This window comes from Schistocerca americana, chromosome 5 (assembly GCF_021461395.2).
Source record: "Schistocerca americana isolate TAMUIC-IGC-003095 chromosome 5, iqSchAmer2.1, whole genome shotgun sequence".
Classification (NCBI taxonomy): domain Eukaryota; kingdom Metazoa; phylum Arthropoda; class Insecta; order Orthoptera; family Acrididae; genus Schistocerca; species Schistocerca americana.
In genome coordinates this window covers 435,443,422-435,465,197 of record NC_060123.1, presented here as the reverse complement: position 1 = coordinate 435,465,197, position 21,776 = coordinate 435,443,422, and the positions used below count along the sequence as shown (strand labels likewise).

Sequence of the window (21,776 nt, the reverse complement as noted above, 5' to 3'; positions counted from 1 at the left end):
GAAAAATCACATTGTGGTGGGTACTGCATGAACTGATGGAAGTTCCGCGCTGGATGAAATATGTAATATGCTCCGGCCGCATAGCACACTGGCCAAAGGACAGTGACCACTTCCTGTCATGAATAATTGATACTGATGAAGTTTGGACTAACCAAAATGATCGTGTAATTGTGGATGGCAGTCTTTTCTCAAACTTATTAGATGTATGTATCTACAGAGGAGTTAATGTGGATTCAGACCACCACCTTGTAATTGCAAAACTAAGAGCTCGAGTGTCTAAAGCAAGAAAAATGAAAGGAACATCTCAAAGAAAGCATATGGTATTAAAGCTAAAAAATTAAGAGATTGCTAAAACGTACTCTGGGAAGATTACTGAGAACCTTGCACTATACTCTCCTAGTGTAACTGACACTGCATCAGGAATCGAGTGCTTGCAAGAACACAGTCATTAAAACAGCACAAGAAGTTCTAAGGAAAGAAGGAAAACAACCAAGGAATACCTGGTTTGATGAAGATTGTAAGAGAGTGTCACAAGAAAAATTAGGCTTACAGGAAAACGCTTAATAAATCGTATACACATTTAGCGGTACAAAATTATCAAATTAAAAGGAAAGAACAGAAGAAACTGCATCGGAAGAAGAAAAGGAAATGGGAAAGAAAGCAGATTGAGGAATTGTAAATAACTCAAAAAACGAATCCTATCAAAAGATATATAGCGAAAGAAGAACATTTAAGCCACGTATTAGTATATGTAAAAGTAAAAATGGGGAGTTACTAACTGATGACCAAGAGATATTGGAACATTGGGTAGAATATTTTAGTGAACTGTTGGATGCTCCAGAGCCCCCTGTTGAAGAGATCATAATCCATCCAGAAGCAGATGATGAGTCCTTCCTCTCTCAAGGAGAGGTAGACAAAGCAATATCCTGACTGAAGAGCAATAAAGCACCACGGACCAATAATAAGGGTGATTCTAAAGTCACTATACATTTCAGTGATATAGTAATAGAATATTTGTTTCTCGCAGGTAGTACGACAGAATGCTAACCAAAGAAGAACGAATGGCTGTTGCTTCTGCTCGTCTTCGTGGAATGACATATGAACAGGTGTGGACAAACTTTGCCCATCAATTCCGGAAAACAGGCCCCACCAGCCTTGCTATCAAGACCCTCATCAATAAATTCCAGCGTACTGGTAGTGTTGCAGATGAAGAACGTCCAGGGAGGCCAGCCATAATGCCAGACACTGTACAAAGTGTGCAGGATGCGATCACACGTAGCCCTTCTGCATCTACCAGGAGACTTAGTAGGGAGCTTGGTATTACTCAGATCACCGTATGGAGAGTTCTTTATTACAAGCTGCACAAACTTGTGTACCATATCCAGGTTGTACATAAGCTTGAAGTGGAGGACTACGCAGCCAGACAAGCTATGTGTCATGACTTGCTACAAGCTGTGGAAAATGATAATTTGATGCAAACGTCTTGTTCAGTGATGAAGCTACATTTCATACCTGTGGACACATGAACGGACACAACTGCAGGGTCTTGGCAGACAAACAACCAAGTGTGCTGCAGGAGTGGCAACGGGACACAGCAAAAATGAACATGTGGTTAGGGATAACGAGGTCAACAGTGCAAGGGCCCTTCTTCGCAGAACAAACCGTTACTGGAAGCGCATACCTAGATATGTTGGAACAGTTTTTGGAGCCCTAACTGATATCTGATGGGATTATGGATACTGTTGTTTTTCAGCAGGATGTTGCACCACCCCATTCTGCCCTCGTTGTTCGGGATTATCTGAATCAAGCATTTCCCGGCAGATGGATTAGTCGTGCCTCTCCACGGATGTGGGCACCCACCCCACTCTCCTGACTTGACACCCTTAGACTTTTATGCATGGAGGTTTATCAAGTCTAAGGTATACCAGGTGAACATCCGCAGCACTGAACACTTAACACAGCAGATTCGAGCTGCAGCTGCTGAGATTACACCAGATATGCTTGGGCAGGTTCCTCGGTCTACAGTGGAGCGCTGGGGGGTGTGCCTAGACATGCAAGGTGGTCACATTGAAATGTACTGAAATTATGTCCTATTGTAACATAAGTTGCAATGCCATTACATATTGGTTAATAAAATTTGTTGAGATATAAAATGTATAGTGACTTTAGAATCACTCTGTATAACATCAGAACTATTGAAAGCTGGAAGAGTTGAGTTAAATCGCAGGATATACAAGATGTTGTGCCTTATCTGGGAAAAGGAAGAGTTGCCAGAAGAATGGAATATAGTGATAGTGTGTTTGATACACAAGAAAGGAGATATATCTAAATGCGGCAACTACAGAGACATAACACTCCTAAGTATTGCATATAAAATATTGTCAAATGTCTTGTTTAGTAGACTTTCACCTATAGCAGAAAACATTATTGGAAGTTATCAATGAGGATTCAGATCAGGAAAGTCAACTGTGAACCAGATATTTACTGTCAGGCAAATAGTAGACAAGACCAATGAATTTAATTTTGGTGTGCACCATCTTTTCATTGATATCAAATCTGAATGTGACAATAAATCGGGCTAAACTTTATGAGGCAATGTGGAAATTTTGGGTGCCTGAGGAGTTAGTGCATTTGATAAAGGTCACCCTAAGGCATCCCCAGTGTACTGCGCAAGTGCAAACTAGGCTATCACCCCAGTTTCCCATAAGGGGACGGGCTTTTAATTTGGCACATGAAGAAGTGGTGTGTGAACTGAGTATTCAGACAAGTCTCCTATAAGTCTGTACAATTGTAGGATATGCAGATGATTTGGGCCTAATGAATAGAACATTTAGAGATCTACAAAGTGCCTTCTTGGCTCTAAAACCCTTTTCAGCTGTAAAACTGAGGGCTGAGAAGGTGGGCCTGAAAACTGATGAGGCACAAATCAATCTTTACAGCTCACAGTAGCCCTTGATGCCCTTGAGCGAATGGAATATTTCACTTATCTGGGGGCAAAGATAGAAACATGACAGCATTTAAGCTGAAATTATGGCCCACATAAGTGCTTCTAATTGATTTGCTTTGGAATGCTGTGACTTTTTAAATCCAAGCTTCGATTGCGAGAGACTAAGTGCTGACTCTATAAAATGCTGAGACACCCAGTACTTATGTATGGTTCAGAAACATGGACAATTACAAAGCAGGGTGAAAGTAGACTGAGATCACACAAAAGAAGTATATTGAGGAGAATCTTTGGACCTGTTTATGAGAATGGGAGTTGGAGAAGGCAAAGAAATGACGAGCTCTATGACTGCCATAGGGAGGATGATTTGGTCAAGTTCATACAGTTGTGTAGAGTGAGATGAACCGGACATGTAATATGACTCCATGATACAGATACTGCAAGAAAAGCCTGCTGCAGTGAACCTGGAGGAAGAAGTGAAAGAGGATGACCGAGGTTGAGATGGAGTGATGAGGTTGGAGAAGACACTGCCCGAGTTGGCTGCCGTAACTGGAGGTCTACTGCAAAGTCCTGAGAGGAATGGTGGAAAATTCTTGAGGAGGCCAAGTCCCATCCTGGGATGGAGTGCCAATTGAAGAAGAAGAGAAGGAGATGAATCTTAGAAACTGGAAGTGAAACATCAGTCCATGGGGTGGTGACATGCCAGGTTGCTAAGGCATAAGAAGTTCCGCCAGACTCCTTACACCATGAAATTGATGGTGATTGTCGTACATAACATGAGGAGTGTCATTATGCACCATTTAATTCCTCATAGCAGAACAGTAAGTGCAGTGTACTACAAGGATTTTTTGGTGTGACAGGTATGATGTGGCATTCAGGAAAAGGTCCAGATCTTGTGGAAAATGCAGTCAGCACAAAACCACACAGAACATAAGTGTGTACAGAGGCAGCTGTAATGTTGGGGAGTGGAAGAATTTGGAGCACCTGCCGTACTTTCCTGACCTTTCACCACGGGACTTTGATCTCAGGTAAAGGAACCACTATGTGATTGATGGTTTGCAACATGAGAAGACATCGCCAGTGCAGTGCAACAACAGATTACTCTGTTCAGACATGATACGGCAAATGGTGGTGCAGATGATATTCAGCACCTACCACATCATTGGCACCATATGGCGAACACTGCAGGATCTACTTTGAGGGCCTTAGGACCCAGTTTTGTAATGTCAACTGTATGTGTGTTGTACTTTAATCATTTTGTACCATGAAACCAATTTTGTCCTGTAAACTGCTTTAATATATATGTGAAGCACAATGTTATCTGCATGAAACCTGGACTGTTTGTTTGTCGAAATAAATATGTTTCTTTCCAGTGCTTCCACATTTTTTATATGTTTCTAATGTAATATCATCAGCATATAGTAGCTTTTGTTCATTTTTAATGACTTCCATATTTTTCGTGAACAGACTGAGCAAAAGTCACTATAATGCAGATCCTTGAGGTGTGCTGTACCTAATAGTCTTGATTTCAGATTTACATCCAGACTCCATAGTCACATACTGCTTTCTGTTACCATCATGTGATTTCATCCATCACTCTGCTTCTTCACGTAAGCCACATTTTTCAAGTTTCTCAATTAGTTCTGTATGGATGATTATGCCAAAAGCCTTACACAAATCCCGAAACATAGGAGATACCAAGTTTATTTTGTCTAATGCATCTATAACGGGTCTGGTTAGGTTTGACATAGCTAGTTGTTTTGTGGGTTTCCTTTTTGAAAACTGCATTATGACAGAATCAGAACACTGTGTTGGCCTAGAAATGTACTCAGCCTACTGCACATAAGCATCTCTAGTATTTTTGAGAAATCAGATGTTAAAGATACTGGTCTGCAGTTATTTGGGTCACTTCATTGCCGTTCTTTTATATTGGTACCTCTTCGTTATTTTTGATTTTTCTGGAAATACTCTCCCCAAACGAGTTGTTTGCTGTATGGTATCCAAAAATAGTTCAATTATTTCTTCACTTACTTGCTTTATTACATAATTTCATGTTTCATCATCTCCTGCAGATTTCTTGGATGGATTTTGGTTTTTGAATTATTTCTGTTTAAGTTCCTGTTTGTCACTGGTGCCAGAACATTGAGTGTGATGGTTGCTCAAGCCTTATATGTCGCTCCAATTCATGATGGTTTCTTTGATACTTTAAATTTTGTACAGCATCAGTGAAATAGTTGTTGAGTATGTTATCAATTTTTGTTCCATCTGTAACTGTCATGTTCTCAGTTATCACTGACTTTAGTAATATTCGTGTAATTTATATTCTTGTCACTGTATCTTTCATTGTTGATTATGTCCCATGTTGTTTTAGTTTCATGTTTTGAGTTTGTTTTATGGCTATTTTCTTTGAACTGGCCTTTGCTTCTCTTATTAATTGTCTGACGTCTTCTGATTCTGTTTATATGTCTCTATATTCCCACTCTGTCTGAGATCCTTAAGTATAGTAATTAGTTTGATTATTTCTTTGGTAATCCATTGCCTGTGTGCACCCTTCTTTTTCCAACCAGTCACTTTGGAGAAAACTGTATGAAAATTGTGCATTATTGTGTTAACATATGCATTACGCTTCTCATCTGTGCTTGCACTGTTTCAGTCCAACTTCTTTCCCATATGTTATTTTTAAAAATGTTCATGTTTTGTAGATTGATAATCCTAACTTCTCTAATGGCTCACTTTATTTCTGTTTTATTTTGTGGATATAGCAGAGACATGATGCACAGAGAATGCTGTTTGCAGAACTTTTGCTTCACATTCATTGTTTTCAGTATTGATGATAGTGTTGTCAGTAATGGTCTGGCTTTGATCAGGTGCTCTATTATGATTTTCATTTTAAAGTGTAATAAAGGTTCTTTTAATTCTTGTTTGGGATTTGATTCTTTACCCATTTCTACACTGTAAAAGGAAGGAAGGAAGTCAATAATAAGGTCATTAGTGACAGTTTGTGTTATAGTCTCCACATATTACAACAACTCTCATTGTAAACTTCACTATTAATTTTGCTAGTTTTTCAGAAATGTTGTAATATTACCACTTAGAGACCTGTATGCACATGAAGCTTTTAGTTTTTCATTCATTATGCCAGTAATTTCAAAATAGTTTTCTAAGCAAGTTGGTAAGTTTATACATTTACAGTATTCACTACGTTGTAGACTAACAGTTCTCTTCTTGTACACGATGTGGCAGAAATATAGGCTGATTTGGATATTGCTGAAATATGCCAAGGATTATACTGTTGAACATTTTCAACCACAACAATGAAGCCCATGTATATTGCCATTTCACACACTCTTCATGTCTGAAAAATGATGTCTTGTAGGTGGCCAACTTTGGTACTTTGATGCTCCCATCTAGCAGCAGCAACACAGTCACCATTTTTGCAGATGGCTTTCACATCGCATTCAGCCCTGCCCCAGTCCTCCACATCAACAAATGGCATATCTACCTGAAATGTATTACAAACATCCGGTATTGCCAATAATGCTATTTCACTTTTAGAGACTAACTAAAGCAGCCTGCTTCTCTGCCACATACTGTATATAGTAAGACATGCGCCTTTATGTTGTAATTTGCAGAAGAAATAATTAAGTAGATCTTAGTCTCTCATTATTAGGCTGTGAAGTTCTGCTTCCTTTCACCCATCCTTACTGAGACATTATAACTCTGGCTGTTTCCACTTAGGAGCACTTCTACTTTCTTTCTTTTGAATGTTTTGATGCAAAACTTTAATGTTATTTCCTTCTGATAACTCCTGCATTGTTGAAAATCAGTTGTAGATAGAACTTGAGGTGTGACTAGATAATTCCTGTTTTTTACAGTGTGAAGGTTCCAGTACTACACTTAATGCTGTGCCATCTTGTACTGTTATTAGATTAGTATGATCTTCCTCATTTTTACGATATCGCAGTGCCTATGGTAGTCTGAATTATGATGCAATGTTCCTTCATGCGTGCATGCATGCATGTCTTAAGGAACAGGCATTGCGGCAACTACAGCCATTATGAAATACATGAAGTGTATTTGCAATTACGAATATGGACAACCATAAGCTGTGTAATGGAATGACTGAAAATTTGTGCTGGACTGGGACTCGAACCCAGATTTCCCTCTTTTCACAGGCAGTCACCTCGCCAAACTACTGTGTGTCATCAACTATGTGTCTACAACCTGCACTCATGTATTCTTGATGTATATCCCTGGACAAGGGAACATTTAATTGAAAGTCACTTGTTCAGTGTCAGCAGATAAATACAATTTTGAAGTGCCTGTGTTATTCCAAATTATGATGCAATGTTCCTTTGGAAATGTATGCATTTTTGGAGTGTAATGGTCCATTTATCACGTCTTCCTGGTTTTTGATCTTTTGTGTTACTGTGATCTGCATTTTGGTTGTTTATGCACACTGTAGTTCCCTGCATAGTTTCTTTCCTCCTTTTTTGTTCATATCTAATCCTTCCTATGTGAAACCTTATCTTCTTAGGAATCTATTTACATCAACTACTATGACATGATTTGTATTCTTCAGCTGCTTTTAGAACATATTTGTTCAGCTTATATATATGATTCATCTGTACCTTACCCTGATGGTACTGAATTGTACACAATATCACTGTTGTGTGCATTATGTTTCCAAGTACATCATTTCCTATTACTACTGCTAATAGATCAAGTGAGCATTACCAGTGCATCTTCTTTTCTAAGTGCTTGGATTTCATTACGTAGCACACCTGGTTTGACAGATAATGTTACAGAGTTTTTCTTGCAATAAATAATTTAAAACACATGCACAGTTTCTTCCAAGTACCAGTATGTCAGTTTATGTGAGAAATTTAGTTTCTGGCAGTGATTCCTGGTGTTGTTCCCTGCTTATTCCATCTTTGTTTGTGTTATATCTACATTTACTGAGATATGCAATGTATCACATTTACCTTTCAGCAGTGTCACTGTTTTTTGTTTTTTCCACTCTCACAAATTGGGCATAGTTTTTTCAGTCCCAGGATGAATAGATGCACTGTTTGTCACATTCATATAATTTAACTGTTATTTTACAGCCTTCAGGCATTAATTAAGAGTTGCCATTAGAGCACCAGTTGCAGGATTTTGTCTTTCGTTCTTTGTGAGAAATTTTGCCCCAAGTATTTGCTTGTACAATACTGTCATCTATTGATCAAGACATTAACAATCAATAGGCTATCATTTATATAAGGTTCTGGATTGCAATGGCATAACAGTTAGCTCTATCGTAATATAAATAATGTTGTGGTGCTGTATAAGTCAGGGACTCCAAATGTTATCAGAAGACTGTTAGATTTGTTATTTAATGTGTGATTTGAAATGATGTGTGAATGTTGTAGTATGAACTGCCATTTCTTAAGATATAGTTGTTCCATGTAATAAACACATTTTTTTCATCCTGAAGGATGCATGTGGAGTGGATCTCATTTTCTTTCTTATTTAGAAAAGCAAACAAATTTTAAACCAAAATTATTATTTTCTGGTAAGACATACACACCAACCACCTATCCCTGCTTTTCTCGTTGTTGATATAATAATAATATGCACCAAGATACTCAGGAGATTTGTGTATTATGTACTCGTAATTCAGCCGTTTTGATAACGGACATCTTTTAAATACCATGAGCTGCATTTAAAATGTTTATTAACCAAACCGGTGTTGATTGTATAACCCATTATCAATGGTATCTGATACAGAGGATGACAAACAGTTGTATGTGCATTGATATCTACAACAAGATAATTGTATAGGTATTAGTGGTAACGTAAGTCAACTTACATTATGTACCTTTATACCAATACCTGCATGCCTGTCACAGATTTTTTGTGATGCTCATCTTGAAGTTCATCTAGTAAGCAACAGCCATATGGGTAACTAGAATCAAATTACAACCATGCTGTTATGTGTACAGTTGTCTTGTTGTAGATTGTCAATGAACATATAACTGTTTGTCGCCCTCTGTATCAGATTCCACTGATGACACGAACACCTGAATACTGGTTGGCTTATAAACATTTTAAGTGCTGTTAATGGTGTTTAGAAGATGTTCATTAACAAATATTTACAAGCTGCTGAGTACCAAGCATTCAAACGCTTTACAGCTCTTCTGAATTTACTCAAAATTACATTTTCTTACAATGAAAAGTGTGTTAAATTAGGAGAGAACATAGACCTTTGGCAATGCTGTTAGTAACCTTTATTTCATATTCACAGCTATTGCCTCTGACAACCCAGAAGCAAAAGTTGTCACCTCCCAACCAAATCTAGACCTCAGGCTATGCTACAGAGCAGTCTGTCAACTCAGTCAAGACTTCAAGAGGGAGTGGATGGGATGGCACTATCGCATTCAAACCAGTTTCCTGAGTTCTGTCGGAGTCCAGACTCTGTGACCGATCTATTTTGATGAGCTTCAGTGTACTTTTTGAGGGCCAGTAAAACGTGTAACTCCTCTGAAAGGTTCAGGTCATTACACTCCTAATTTTTAAGAATTAAGATCAAAAGTTATGAAATAGGATCCATGTTGATCAAATGGAATTCTTAGAACTCTCAAAAATTAAGAAATTTTATACATACATATCTGAGACTTTGTGAGTTCCATTCATACAGGTATACTTGATGAACAAACTCATTGCTAACTGTGGTGGAAGTGCCCTGTGTTCATATTACAGGAAATTTTATACTCATGGGTTCAGTGTGTTCGTATATTATATTAGAACTGACATGTCAATACATTTTCACGGAATTTGGGTGCATAGATGCTGAGAAATCAGTACTCAGAACAACCACCTGTGGCCGTAATAACGGCCTTAATACGCCTGGGCATTGAGTCAAACAGAGCTTGGATGGCATGTACAGGTACAGCTGCCCATGCAGGTTCAACACGATATTACAGTTCATCAAGTGACTGGCGTATTGTGATGAGCCATTTGCTTGGGCACCATTGACCAGACGTTTTCAATTGGTGAGAGATCTGGAGAATGTGCTGGCCAGGGCAGCAGTCGAACATTTTCTGTATCCAGAAAGGCCCGTACAGGACCTGCAACATGTAGTCATGCCTTATCCTGCTGAAATGTAGGGTTTCGCAGGCACCGAATGAAGGGTAGAGCCATGGGTAGTAACACTTTTGAAATGTAACGTCCACTGTTCAAAGTGCCGTCAATGAGAACAAGAGGTGACCGAGACGTGTAACCAATGGCACCCCATACCATTATGCTGGGTGATACGCCAGTATGGCGATGACGAATACACGCTTCCAATGTGCGTTCACCGCTATGTCACCTATCACAGATGCGACCATCATGATGCTGTAAACAGAACCTGGATTCATTCGAAAAAATGATGTTTTGCCATTCGTGCACCCAGGTTTGTCGTTGAGTACACCATCGCAGGCACTCCTGTCTGTGATGCAGCGTCAAGGGTAACCGCAGCCATGGTCTCCAAGCTGATAGACCATGCTGCTGCAAACGTCATTGAACTGTTTGTGCAGATGGTTGTTGTCTTGTAAACGTCCCCATCTGTTGACTCAGGGATCAAGACGTGGCTGCACGATCCGTTACAGCCATGCAGATAAGATGCCTGTCATCTCGACTGCTAGTGATACAAGGCCATTGGGATCCAGCACGGCATTCTGTATTACCCTCCTGGATCCACCGATCCCATATTCTGCTAACAGTCATTGGATCTCAACCAACGCGAGCAGCAATGTCGCGATATGGTAAACCGCAATCGCGATAGGCTACAATCCGACCTTTATCAAAGTCGGAAATGTGATAGTACGCATTTCTCCTCCTTACACGAGGCATCACAACAACGTTTCACCAGGCAACACTGGTCAACTGCTGTTTGTGTATGAGAAATCTGTTGGAAACTTTCCTCATGTCAACACGTTGTAGGTGTCGCCACCGGCGCCAACCTTGTGTAAATGCTCTGAAAAGCTAATCATTTACATATCACAGCATCTTCATCCTGTCGGTTAAATTCTGCGTCTGTAGCAAGTGTAGCAATTTTAATGGCCTGTATATATCGAGATGGGGGGGGGGGGGGGGGGGGGGGAATGCATTACAGATGCAGGGAAAGCAAAGAAATTCTTTCCACTGTGTTCACAATAAAATTAATTTCATTTAGTATAACAATAATAGATAAACTTCAAGATGGTTTTTATTTTATTGCTCATCATCATCATTTAACAGTTCCAGTTTCCCAGATACTGGTAATAAGCTTCTTCCACTTCGTCCTGTCCAAATACACCTGTTCATGGAAAACATCATCCACTGTCCATCCTCAGGGTACTAGCTCAGCCTTAATCAAGTCCATCTATCAGGTTTGAGGTCTTCCTTGAGGTCTTTTCCCACGCACCTGTCTTTCCAAGTTTATTTTGGCTGTTCTAGTTGGCTCCATTCTCATCACATGCTCGTAACATCGAAGTCTAGATGTGCCAATTCGATGTAATAGGATGTTTTTATTCCTGCTTCTTTCCTCACCTCCTCATTCCCTAACTTCTCCATCTTGGTCTTCTGGATGGCCGGTCTAAGAAATTTAATCTCTGACACTTGCAGCCTTGATGATTCTCTTTTTGTGAGGGTATATGTTTCAATACCATAGGTCAATATTGGTATGAAATAGCTATTAAATATCATCAGTTTGGCCGGTTTTGGAATCAAGTCATCCCATAAAAGTGATCTTACTTGTTGGTAGAATTCAGATCCCTTGTGCACTCTGTTGGTGATTTCATTTCTGACCAAATTATCATTGGATTTTACACTTCCAAGATAAGGAAAACTGTCCACACACTCGAGTTGGTGGTCTCCTAGTTTTACACTTGCTGGTTGTCCATCTCTGTTGACTGCAATCACCACTGTCTTGGTCTTGCTGATGTTGAGGTTATTTTCTGGAACTGAGATTTCCATTCATTGAGTCTGATTTTTATTTCCTCTTCAGTTTCACCCCATATCATGATGTCATCAGCAAAAGCAAATGCATTCAGTTCTCCTGACTTCTCCTTGATATTCTTCATTGCTGTATCCATAACAGTGATGAATAGTAGTGGGGACAGTGCACTTCATTGCTGAACTCCACTCTTGGTCTCAAACCATGATGATCGTCCTTCCCCAATTTGTACATAGCTTGTACAGTCTTCGTACAACATCTGAATTTTTCTTATTAGTCCTCCAAGCACATTCTTTTCCTCAGGCATTCCCAGATCTTATCTCTTACAACACTGTCATAGGCTTTTTCTATATCCGGGAATAAAATGACCAATAATTTTCCATCAACATGCTGGTGCTAAAAATTAGATCTATTGTTCATCTGTTACTTTTGAAGCCATATTGTTCCTCTTTCAGCTGTGGTTCTATGATAGTTCTCAGTCTCTTTTCTGTGATCTTCTCAAGTATTTTTAGCCCATGAGACAGTAGTGTTATTCCTCTGTAGTTGGTGCGTTTCCGCCTGCTACCTTTCTTAAACAGGGGAATAATTACGCCCTTGCTCCAATCCGCAGGTATTTTGTTATCTGCCCATATGGCACTGACTACTCAGTGCAGCCATTGTATGCCTTGGATACCTGCTGCCTTTATCATGTCAGTATCATCTGCACCCGAAGATTTTCCTTTAGGCATAGATTTTAAGGCTGCCTCTGTTTCTGTCCAGGTGATGGGAGTTTCCTCATTGTAAGTGTGGATTTCCAGTTACATGTTTGGTTCTTCAACTGACCTATTTAATAGGCGGTCAAAATGGTTTTTCAGGACTTCTCTCATGTCAGATTTCCATTTTCATCTTCAAGTGCTTTTATAGTATTCATTGGTTTGCTTTTACCTCTGACAACCCTACGCAACAGTTTCTTATTGCCTCTACTGTCCTCCTCCAATTTCTGAGTGAGTACCTTCCATGCCTTGGTCTTTTGTTCTGCACCTGTTCTTTTAACTTCCAGTTTCTTGATTCAGTACATTTGTTCGACGTTTCTGAGCTTTGCCTTATCTGTAATAAGTTTCGGTTTAGTTTTCTCCTGTTCCCTCTCTTTCCTGAAGAGATTTCTTTCCCTGATTACTGCTCTCACACTTTCATTCATTCCACTAAGGTGTTTCCTTCTCTCTTGTCATCAAATTTGTCTTTCCACAAACTTCGGTGGCTTCCTTTACCAATGTGTACCTTAGTCTGGTCCATTCTGCCTCTCCATTTTTCCTTTCATCTCTTGGTAGCAAGGATTATTTTTTGCATTTTATTGTTCTGTACTTTTCGCACATGGAAGTTTCTCAGGTCTGCTTTTAATAGATGGTGATAACTGTCAGGGCTCTTGCTGGGGATTACTCTGACATCAGTTACCATTATACTCCTCTCTTCATCTGTGATGACATAATCAATTACAGTCTTTTGTAATCTATGCCAACTGTATCGTGTTATCTTATGTCTCTGTCTCTTCTCAAACCAACTGTTTTTCACCACCAACCCACTCCTCATACAGTAGTCAAGGAGATGCTCACCTTTTATATTTCTTCTATCATATCTATGAGGTCCCATTACATTTTCATATCCTGTTTTTTTTTTTTTTTTTTTTTTTTTTTTTTTTTTTTCCCATCAGTCTACTGACTGGTTTGATGCGGCCCGCCACGAATTCCTTTCCTGTGCTAACCTCTTCATCTCAGAGTAGCACTTGCAACCTATGTCCTCAATTATTTGCTTGACGTATTCCAATCTCTGTCTTCCTCTACAGTTTTTGCCTTCCACAGCTCCCTCTAGTACCATGGAAGTCATTCCCTCATGTCTTAGCAGATGACCTATCATCCTGTCCCTTCTCCTTATCAGTGTTTTCCACATATTCCTTTCCTCTCCGATTCTGCGTAGAACCTCCTCATTTCTTACCTTATCAGTCCACCTAATTTTCAACATTCGTCTATAGCACCACATCTCAAATGCTTCGATTCTTTTCCCACAGTCCATGTTTCACTACCAGACGTACATCCTCAGAAATTTTTTCCTCAAATTAAGGCCGGTATTTGATATTAGTAGACTTCTCTTGGCCAGAAATGCCTTTTTTGCCATAACAAGTCTGCTTTTGATGTCCTCCTTGCTCCGTCCATCATTGGTTATTTCCCTGCCTAGGTAGCAGAATTCCTTAACTTCATTGACTTCATGACCATCAATCCTGATGTTAAGTTTCTCACTGTTCTCATTTCTACTACTTCTCATTAGCTTCGTCTTTCTCCGATTTACTCTCAAACCATACTGTGTACTCATTAGACTGTTCATTCCGTTCAGCAGATCATTTAATTCTTCTTCACTTTCACCCAGGATAGCAATGCCATCAGTGAATCGTATCATTGATATCCTTTCACCTTGTATTTTAATTGCACTCCTGAACCTTTCTTTGATTTCCATCATTGCTTCCTCAATGTACAGATTGAAGAGTAGGAGCGAAAGTCTACAGCCTTGTCTTACACCCTTCTTAATACGAGCACTTCGTTCTTGATCTTCCACTCTTATTATTCCTTCTTGGTTGTTGTACATATTGTATATGACCCGTCTCTCCCTATAGCTTACCCCTACTTTTTTCAGAATCTCGAACAGCTTTCACCATTTTATATTGTCGAACGCTTTTTCCAGGTCAACAAATCCTATGAAAGTGTCTTGATTTTTCTATAGCCTTGCTTCCATTATTAGCCATAACGTCAGAATTGCCTCTCTCGTCCCTTTACTTTTCCTAAAGCCAAACTGATCGTCACCTAGCACATTCTCAATTTTCTTTTCCATTCTTCTGTATATTATTCTTGTAAGCAGCTTCGATGCATGAGCTGTTAAGCTGATTGTGTGATAATTCTCGCAGTTGTCAGCTCTTGCCGTCTTCGGAATTGTGTGGATGATGCTTTTCCAAAAGTCAGATGGTACATCGCCAGACTCATATATTCTACACACCAATGTGAATAGTCATTTTATTGCCACTTCCCCCAATGATTTTAGAAATTCTGATGGAATGTTATCTAGCCCTTCTGCCTTATTTGACCGTAAGTCCTCCAAAGCTCTTTTAAATTCTGATTCTAATACTGGATCCCCTATCTCTTCTAAATTGACTCCTATTTCTTCTTCTATCACATCAGACAAATCTTCATCCCCATAGAGGCTTTCAATGTATTCTTTCCACCTATCTGCTCTCTCCTCTGCATTTAACAATGGAATTCCCGTTGCACTCTTAATGTTACCACCGTTGCTTTTAAAGTCACCAAAGGTTGTTTTGACTTTCCTGTATGCTGAGTCTGTCCTTCCAACAATCATATCTTTTTTGATGTCTTCACATTTTTCCTGCAGCCATTTCGTCTTAGCTTCCCTGCACTTCCTATTTATTTCATTCCTCAGCGACTTGTATTTCTGTATTCCTGATTTTCCCGGAACATGTTTGTACTTCCTCCTTTCATCAATCAACTGAAGTATTTCTTCTGTTACCCATGGTTTCTTCACAGCTACCTTCTTTGTTCCTATGTTTTCCTTCCCAACTTCTGTGATGGCCCTTTTTAGAGATGTCCATTCCTCTTCAACTGTACTGCCTACTGTGCTATTCCTTATTGCTGTATCTATAGTGTTAGAGAACTTCAAACGTATCTTGTCATTCCTTAGTACTTCCGTATCCCACTTCTTTGCGTATTGATTCTTCCTGACTAATGTCTTGAACTTCAGCCTACTCTTCATCACTACTATATTGTGATCTGAGTCTATATCTGCTCCTGGGTACGCCTTACAATCCAGTATCTGATTTCAGAATCTCTGTCTGATCATGATGTAATCTAACTGAAATCTTCCCGTATCTCCCGGCCTTTTCCAAGTATACCTCCTCCTCTTGTGATTCTTGAACAGGGTATTCGCTATTACTAGCTGAAACTTGTTACAGAACTCAATTAGTCTTTCTCCTCTTTCATTCCTCGTCCCAAGCCCATATTCTCCTGTAACCTTTTCTTCTACTCCTTCCCCTACAACTGCATTCCAGTCGCCCATGACTATTAGATTTTTGTCCCCCTTTACATACTGCATTACCCTTTCAATATCCTCATACACTTTCTCTGTCTGTTCATCTTCAGCTTGCGACGTCGGCATGTATACCTGAACTATCGTTGTCGGTGTTGGTCTGCTGTCGATTCTGATTAGAACAACCCGGTCACTGAACTGTTCACAGTAACACACCCTCTGCCCTACCTTCCTACTCATAACGAATCCTACACCTGTTATACCATTTTCTGCTGCTGTTGATATTACCCGATACTCATCTGACCAGAAATCCTTGTCTTCCTTCCACTTCACTTCACTGACCCCTACTATATCTAGATTGAGCCTTTGCATTTCCCTTTTCAGATTTTCTAGTTTCCCTACCACATTCAAGCTTCTGACATTACACACCCTGACTCATAGAACGTTATCCTTTCGTTGATTATTCAATCTTTTTCTCATGGTAACCTCCCCCTTGGCAGTCCCCTCCCGGAGATCCGAATGGGGGACTATTCCGGAATCTTTTGCCAATGGAGAGATCATCACGTAACTTCTTCAATTACAGGCCACATGTCCTGTGGATACACGTTACGTGTCTTTAATGCAGTGGTTTCCATTGCCTTCTGCATCCTCATGTTGTTGATCATTGCTGATTCTCCCGCCTTTAGGGGCAGTTTCCCACCCCTAGGACAAGAGAGTGCCCTGAACCTCTATCCGCTCCTCCGCCCTCTGTGACAAGGCCGTTGGCAGAATGAGGCTGACTTCTTATGCCGGAAGTCTTCGGCCGCCAATGCTGATTATTTATCAAAATTTAGGCAGTGTCGGGGATCGAACCTGGGACCGAAGACGTTTTGATTATGAATCAAAGACGCTGCCCCTAGACCACTGTGCATTTAGGTCTCCTATAATGGTCACCCTCTCTTTACTAATGACTTTTTCCAAATCTTCAAAAAACTTGTTCTTATCCTCGTGGCAGCATCCAATTTGAGGTGTGTGCAGCTGTACTAAAGTTTGTTTTTCTTTCCCTAAATGGAAAGTCATCTTTATTATTCTCTCACTAATGCACTGAATGTCAGTGACTCCTTCTAGATCTTTATTCATGATGAAACTGACACTATTCTTCATCTCTTTGTTATTTCCATGCCAATACAGTGTGCACTGTTTCTTTAATTTGTTCATGCCCTTCCCTTTCCATTTTGTTTCACTCATCCCCAGTATCATTAATTTTCTCCTTTCCATAATGTCCACTAATTCTTCACATTTTCCTGTGAGGCTGAGTAAGTTGATAGTCCCAATCCATGTAAGTCTTCTCCAGGATTTTTGCATTTCTGCAAGACCCTGTCTATCATCAGGTCGTAAACCATCATCCCTGACAAGAGTTTGCTCATGCAGGTAACTTAATCAAGTTGATCGCATTCCAAGGCTCTCATGTGTCTTGAAAGAAACTACAAATAAGCTCTTTTACTGGCTTGCTAGGCCTAATGTAATTGAGGATTTTCTTTCAGTGTCAACTCCTTCAGCCTTTGATAAGCCAATATCGTGCTACAAGGTAGCAGCTGCTGGGTTTGGTCCATCCATGGTATTTTATCTTCCTGGTACCTACCATATCTCGTGGGCAATCCTCTATCCACAATCTGGGGAAGTGCCCAATGGGAGACCAGCAACAACTAAAGTGTTGTAAACTCTTAGTGGAAGTCTTATTCAGTTTTACATACAAGGAAGTTGACTGTGATCCAAAATGCAGGCCTTATACCACTTGGCTGTAGCTCCAGCATGGGCTTTTCTCCTCAAATATATCAGCAATGCATCCAAAACATTAATTGTACTATTTGTATGAACCTGTTAGACTACAGGCTTGATATGTATGTGTAAAATTCTCTTATTTGTTGATTACACTTGGTTTGGGAAGGCTCCTGAATCATGACCATCGACATTTTTTTTTCAAAATGGAAGTATACTGACATAAAATTTTTCGTAAAAGCCATTTTCAGGTGGTTCCTACTAGTACACCAGGGCTCTCCTTGTGAATTAAAAGTTAAAAGACAATTAATTAAAGATTGTAAATTGAAAGTCAATATATTCCTTTTTGTATATGTAACATAAAGCAGAGTAGAGTTACTCACAGAAATAAAAATGTACTTTGCAAAAAATCTGATAACATAACTCCTCAAAGCACAATCACATGTGACATAACGTCTCTTAATAAAGTAATTTTTGATACCAAACTCTGTTATCTCATTGAAGGTGTTCATTACTTTTTAAGTCAACTTCAAACATTTATTTACTGTTTCTTTTCTTTGCAGATCTTCTCCCTTTGGTTCCTTTACTTCGTGTATCTTATTAGTTTCCATTTTGTGTCATTTCTGATGAGTTGTGCTGTGCTATGGAGGCCAACTAGTTCTGTTTCAGCTTTTATAAGGGTTCTTAAGAAAAATTGGTTTCAGCCTCTGTAACAAGAAGATTCTCTGCTGACTGCAATCAAAGCATTGGGATGTACTGAAAGTTCTCTTATCAGCAACTTTACTCTCATATGTTACTATTAATAGAACTGTTATTGCAGTTTCATACAACAAGGCAATATAAAAATCTATGTTCATCAATACACTGAATAAGTAACCCAGTATTGTTCTTAATGTTATGGATTTGTGCAACAGAAGAGATGAGATGTATATGTTGTATAAAGGATATGGTTAAAATGCAGCTGTGTGTAATTGTTGCAGATTGAAGGTAAATATTATATTATAATGATAAAATTAAATATTTTTTACAGCCCATTCTTCATGAGTAGTATCCGATGTTGAGGGTTCTCGTATTTGGAAGTAGTGACAAAGACAGCACAACCTGTCATTTTTGGTTAGTGACAATATCAAACAGTTTGAGGATTATGACATCATATAATCATGTGTGTTTTAAATATCAGAGCTTCTCAACCCCTTAGGAATGTAGGGGTTTTGGGTGGTAGTGTTCTCATTATTAAAGCCTTCAAACATATTAAAAACTTTGAAAATAAGGATTACTCAAGGGTTTTGGTATAATTAAATATGGAATGTGCAGTATATAAAAACAAAACAAAACATTTGTTATTATTCATTTGTTGACTTCACCAGTTAAAAGCAAAATATGACCTTCCAGCCTAGTTTATGCTTCTGGCTACACTTCAGAGCACAATTTATTCTACAAACAGAGTTAGTGGTTATGATGTTTTCATTGTCTTTGTCAACTCCCAACAAAAATATCACTGTCCTACCTAATCTAGACCTTGGGCTATACTACTGACCAGTCACCCATGAAACCTCTCTCTCTCTCGTATGTCTTCAAAATAAAATATTCAACTTTTGTGTTCAGAATACAAGCTGCATTTTCGGTGGTTACTCGGTTGTCATTTCAGCTGTAACATTTGATACTCTATCTCTGTGTCTGTTTCTTTGTACAATGGTATGACTGGATAACAGAGGAACAGTTGTTTCTTGATCATGCTTTCAACTGATTCTTTGCACTCACTCAAAAATCCAAATTAACTTGATTGATGCAATTCACTGTTTATTCTATTTCACACAAGTTCATCACTTTTTCCTGAAGTTCCACACTATTCTATCCTCTGCTTCTAATTCTTAATACACAATGGGATATCCCAGATATTTGTTTGTTTGTCTTCAAACTGTTGGACCTGTGATGAAGTTTAGTAAAATGTTATGAGAGAAACATAACACAAATAAAAGTAACAAGAGATTTTCATCATGAATGGTTTAAATAGATTAGGCTTACAATGTATCAGAGTGACTGAAATGTTTTGACTGTTTTCAAAATTATTAAACTCCCATCAGTAGGGGCAATGAAGTGAAAAATATGTAAGGAGTGAAGCTGACATTTCTGGATATGTGTAGTAAAATAAAATAAGCATAGGCCATAAAATGAGAAATATAAAATTACAAAAGAATGTAAAAAGTAATCAGTGACAGTAAGTAAGAAAATGTGAAGTACTAGAGAAACAGAATGCAAAATGTGGAGAATACACAGGAAGCTAAAAAATATTTTACTTAATTTGAAAGAGGAAATGATAGGTAATTTGACACAGAAGTTGGAACCATGAAGACTTTTCATCAACAACAATAGAATAAGGTAGTAATCTAAATTAGAAAATGATGAAGATAAAGTAGTATGCCAGTGAATCAATTGAAAACTCTGTTCAGCACTATTTTCTGTTGATTATGATAGACACCTTTGATAAATTCTGCGACATGTAAATGCTGGACAAATGAACCTTTGTTTTTTAATTGTTATATTCTAATTCTAGACATTTCTTTGCTAAAATTTAGTTTCCCTTGGAGTTGATAATAATAATAATAATAATAATACTGACATCAACAAATCCACAGCTGACAAAAGTTGTGTCATACTTTCAGCCAATAGTCTCATTTTATTGACAGTTATTATGCTCTAATTTGACTTCACTGCATGTATTATTTATATCTAGTTACAAGGAGTTATATCTAGTTTATTGACTTTTTGAAATTAAAGATATTTACCCATAACATACCTTATTTGTACCTAACATTAATCAATCATGTTTTAGTGCTCTCTAACATGTGGTGTGGGTGTTCAGACCAGAGCTGTGTGGTGTGCTGAAGGTACTGAGCCAAGTGCCCTTTGTGACCCTACAGCACGTCCACCTCCCAAACAGACATGTCTAACGGGAGTCATTTGCCCTGGACCAGAGTACCAGACAGGTTAGTGCTTACCAAACACATCATTTTTCAATTACAGTTGCCCCATTTTATCATCACGGTGATTACTGCAGGTAAATAATGTTTGCGTATTTGACAATAACTACTTTGAAACTGAAAATGGGTAAGACAACAGGATAAGTATAGTGATATGAATGAAAATATGTAAACTAAATAATTTAAGGCATAAAGGTAACAACCCACTGTATAGTTATGGCATTGAGTGGTGGGCAGGCATGTAAAAAAGACAGAAAATGTTGCTACACCTTCAAACATCTTTCTTCAGAAGTAAAATGCTACAAAACAGGCATACACATATGAACTGATGACATCGTCATCTCCCATGCATGACTGCAGCCTCACCGAGCCAAGAGTGACAGTGCCAATACAGTGTAGTCACCCAGCCTGGAAAATGGTGCCGTGCGGGAGTGCGTGCGTGCGTGTGTGTGTGTGTGTGTGTGTGTGTGTGTGTTGTTTATGCTTGTTTACATTTCTATTGATGGTTCAGTGCCCCAACTATTTTGGTGAGTTGTTATCTTTACTGTTTCCATTATTTATATCACCCCCAAGACTTCCCATTATAACATTTGTTAACTGTGAGAACAGGTTTTCATAGTTATATCGTGAAATACATTAGTGCAACACTTTATTAATAGATTCAAATGGATATTACTCATTGCTTGCTTGAGGTTCATATAGCATTTCCTGCCTGCAGCAGGTAACAGTGCTTCCAATGGAGACCATGGACAGTAAATATCTGTTAATTTGAGGTATTAATTTTGGATTTTATAAGAAGCTAAAGAAATTAGTAATACAGAAGAAAGGTTAGGAGTTCAGTATCCCAGTAATATTGAGTTCATTTTAGATGAAGCACTATACCTGGATCAGATTAACAAAGTGATTGACAGCTACTTGCTCACAGGATAGCTTCCATAATAACAACCAATTAGAGAATGAGTTCAGTCGTGCCTCCTGTCAAGCTTATCTTTGTCATATTGCTCTGCTACCTGGAGTGCGAGTTGCCACAGTCAGTTGCAGGTGTTATTTCCTGCTAATAAGGTAATAATCATTA

At 38.8% G+C, this 21,776-nt stretch overlaps 1 protein-coding gene across 1 annotated transcript in view; it reads left to right on the top strand.

Moving 5' to 3' along the window:
• The window catches only part of LOC124615735 (protein madd-4-like), a 325,617-nt gene that overhangs the window by 36,741 nt on the left and 267,100 nt on the right, over positions 1 to 21,776 (top strand). The window contains exon 6 of the mRNA XM_047143810.1: positions 20,554 to 20,707. Within this exon, the coding sequence (XP_046999766.1) occupies positions 20,554 to 20,707 (154 nt within the window). The remainder of the gene's footprint in view (positions 1 to 20,553; positions 20,708 to 21,776) is intronic.